Source organism: Penaeus monodon, chromosome 15 (genome assembly GCF_015228065.2).
Source record: "Penaeus monodon isolate SGIC_2016 chromosome 15, NSTDA_Pmon_1, whole genome shotgun sequence".
Classification (NCBI taxonomy): Eukaryota; Metazoa; Arthropoda; class Malacostraca; order Decapoda; family Penaeidae; genus Penaeus; species Penaeus monodon.
The window spans coordinates 14,410,943-14,413,457 of NC_051400.1; the positions used below are offsets into that span (position 1 = coordinate 14,410,943).

Sequence of the window (2,515 nt, forward strand, 5' to 3'; positions counted from 1 at the left end):
CTGTTTTGATACCATTATTTTATTGACTGAATAATTCATACAATCATATAGTTTACCATAAACAATTTTGGATGAACTTTTTGGCTTGTTACAGGTGTTCATGTCTTTGCTTTATCTTTCAGACCACGAGAACCAGTCTATGCTTATCACGTGAGTTACAAGTCTCTTCAGTGTAAAGCGTTTTCAGTTCCTGATAGATGAATATTTGACAGGGGGATTAAATTAAAATCGTTTGTTGTTTTTTTCTTTTGAAGATGAGTTTTCAAGTTGCTTCTGCCATTCATGTCATATTAGACTGTTTAATCAGTTTATGTACAAAATGTTGTATCTTTAAGTCCCGTTTTAAAATATTCCTTTAGTGCATTTCATTATACGAGAGTTGGTTTTACTTTGTAGTCAGGTCCCTTAGACTATTATATATAAACTAATCGTTCACCCAACATCGTGTGCTGAGAGTCGTCCCACTTGGTTTGTTAGGAAATTATGTGTTATTCACCCCCATTAGATTGTTATTCACGTGTTATTTTCCCCGTTAAGTTGTTATGGATGTGTTCTTTCCCCGTCTAGCCTCTGGAATATGTGTGACACATTCCAGTTCCTGTATGTTTATGGAATTTAAAGGACGAATTCCACAGCCTGTGTAAGAAACCCTTTTCTATATTCTAATGATTCATACCAAGACAATGAAAAACATCTATTTGCCTTTGAACTTTGTTTTTAACAATATGAAAACTATTTTGCAAACGTCAGTGATGGCTTTTCACCATCCACTTACCACGTTTTGGCCTCTCACTAATGTTTACTCTGTACGTTTTGTGATTAAAAACCTCTTAAAGACGATATTCAAGACGATATTGAGTCCCCAAGGGAGGAGGGTGAGGGATGGCGCTCACGGGGACAGGAGATTCCATCCCTCGCCTCCTCCTGCAAGTTCCACCACAGCTTGACTCACCTCACTCTTACCTCATGTTCTCCTCTCTTGTGACTCACCCTCTGACTGGCTGGCTGGCTGGTTAGTGGTGAGTCAGGTGCCGGCAAGACCGAGAACACGAAGAAAGTTATCCAGTACTTTGCCAACATCGCAAGGAAAAGTGATTCCTTTGAAAAGAAGGGAAAGCAGAAAGAAATGCCCAAGTTCTCATCTGGTGTAAGTTTCCTTCGCCGAGGAAAACTAGATTTTACGAAAGAGGAAAAAGAGAAACATAAACTAAAAAAAAGTAGAGGATTATGAATCATTTAATTTTTGTTGTTAATTTCAGTTGTTGTTGAACGTTTTTTCTTATAATTTTCGTTTCTAAAGTCCGCTTTCATCAGTGTCTTGATGTTGGCTAATGCAACTGCCACCTGCCACTTAATTAAGCTTGAAGTACGCTGGGTATTAACTACCATTCATCAGTTATTAAACAACCCTCTTCTAAAACTACAAGGTACTACGCTTCATATTCGAGCTTCCCGCGTTACGCCCCTCGCCCGCTGTGTTGTGTCCGTAGCTACTTTTTCCGTTGTCGCCTGTCACTTCTTTTCGTCCCCGTCTCTTCCCGTTTATTGTACTTGTAATCTCTCAGTCATCGACGTGTAGATATGCCCGTGTAGAAAGCCAGGTAGCTTCACACGAACCCTTCGGCTTCACTCTCGCCTCAGCCTCGTCCCCTTCGCTTCCGCTAACTGTACGATTCTGTTCTCCTAACACAGAGGAGAATCTGGTGCAGGCAAGACTGAAAATACAAAGAAGGTCATTGCTTACTTCGCCAATGTCGGCGCTTCCACTAAGAAGCCCAAAGAAGGCGAGAAGAAGCAGGTAATGTATTGTTGATTTATTTCTTAAAAAAAAGGGAATATTGTGATTTGAGGAATCTTCCGAGACTACAGGACTCCGTACTTCAAGGAAGATTGTTGTTCTTTATGTAAACAGCCTTGTAATGAGACTTAAGGCTGGGAGAGTGTTTTGTTTGTATTTCCACGTCAAGAGAAATAATTTAGGACAGGTTTGCTTCCTGTTTTGTACGTAAAGTATGTCATTCATATGGATTTCCTGGTGTTGTTAGAGTGTGTTTCGATTTCCAGGGAATAACACAAAACAATGTTTAGTCTCTAAATGATAGAAATGTCAAAACGTTTTTTGTTAATAAGTGTTCATAGGAATATGTCAGAGAAAAACAGGACTACAAGACGTTATACTTTTCGTGAAGTGAAAATCTTTATCATATCAGAAGCATAGGACACCAATTAGTCACCTAAACAGTAGTAGTAAAATAATACAAAGAACTGCTGGGTAAGTATCCTACACCACCTGTGCTTATTGCATAACGTTGGATGCTCTTTTGTGCGTCATGTGTGTCGTTGCATTGCAATGGAATGGACGAGTGCTTTCCTTGGCCCATTATGCTGCAATGTTTATTTCAACTCCTTCATTCGTGAGTCTTTCATTACCCGGACTGAATATAGTGATGAAATCTTATTACATTTCTCAACCTGCCTGTGAATATATACTGACTATGATCTCGTCATGTACCTT

At 39.3% G+C, this 2,515-nt stretch overlaps 1 protein-coding gene across 1 annotated transcript in view; it reads left to right on the forward strand.

Annotated features, from left to right (window-relative positions):
- The window catches only part of LOC119581761 (myosin heavy chain, muscle-like), a gene marked incomplete in the record, with an annotated part of 38,657 nt that overhangs the window by 3,877 nt on the left and 32,265 nt on the right, over positions 1 to 2,515 (forward strand). The window contains 2 exon segments of the mRNA XM_037929893.1: positions 123 to 150; positions 1,693 to 1,798. Of these exon segments, the coding sequence (XP_037785821.1) occupies positions 123 to 150; positions 1,693 to 1,798 (134 nt within the window).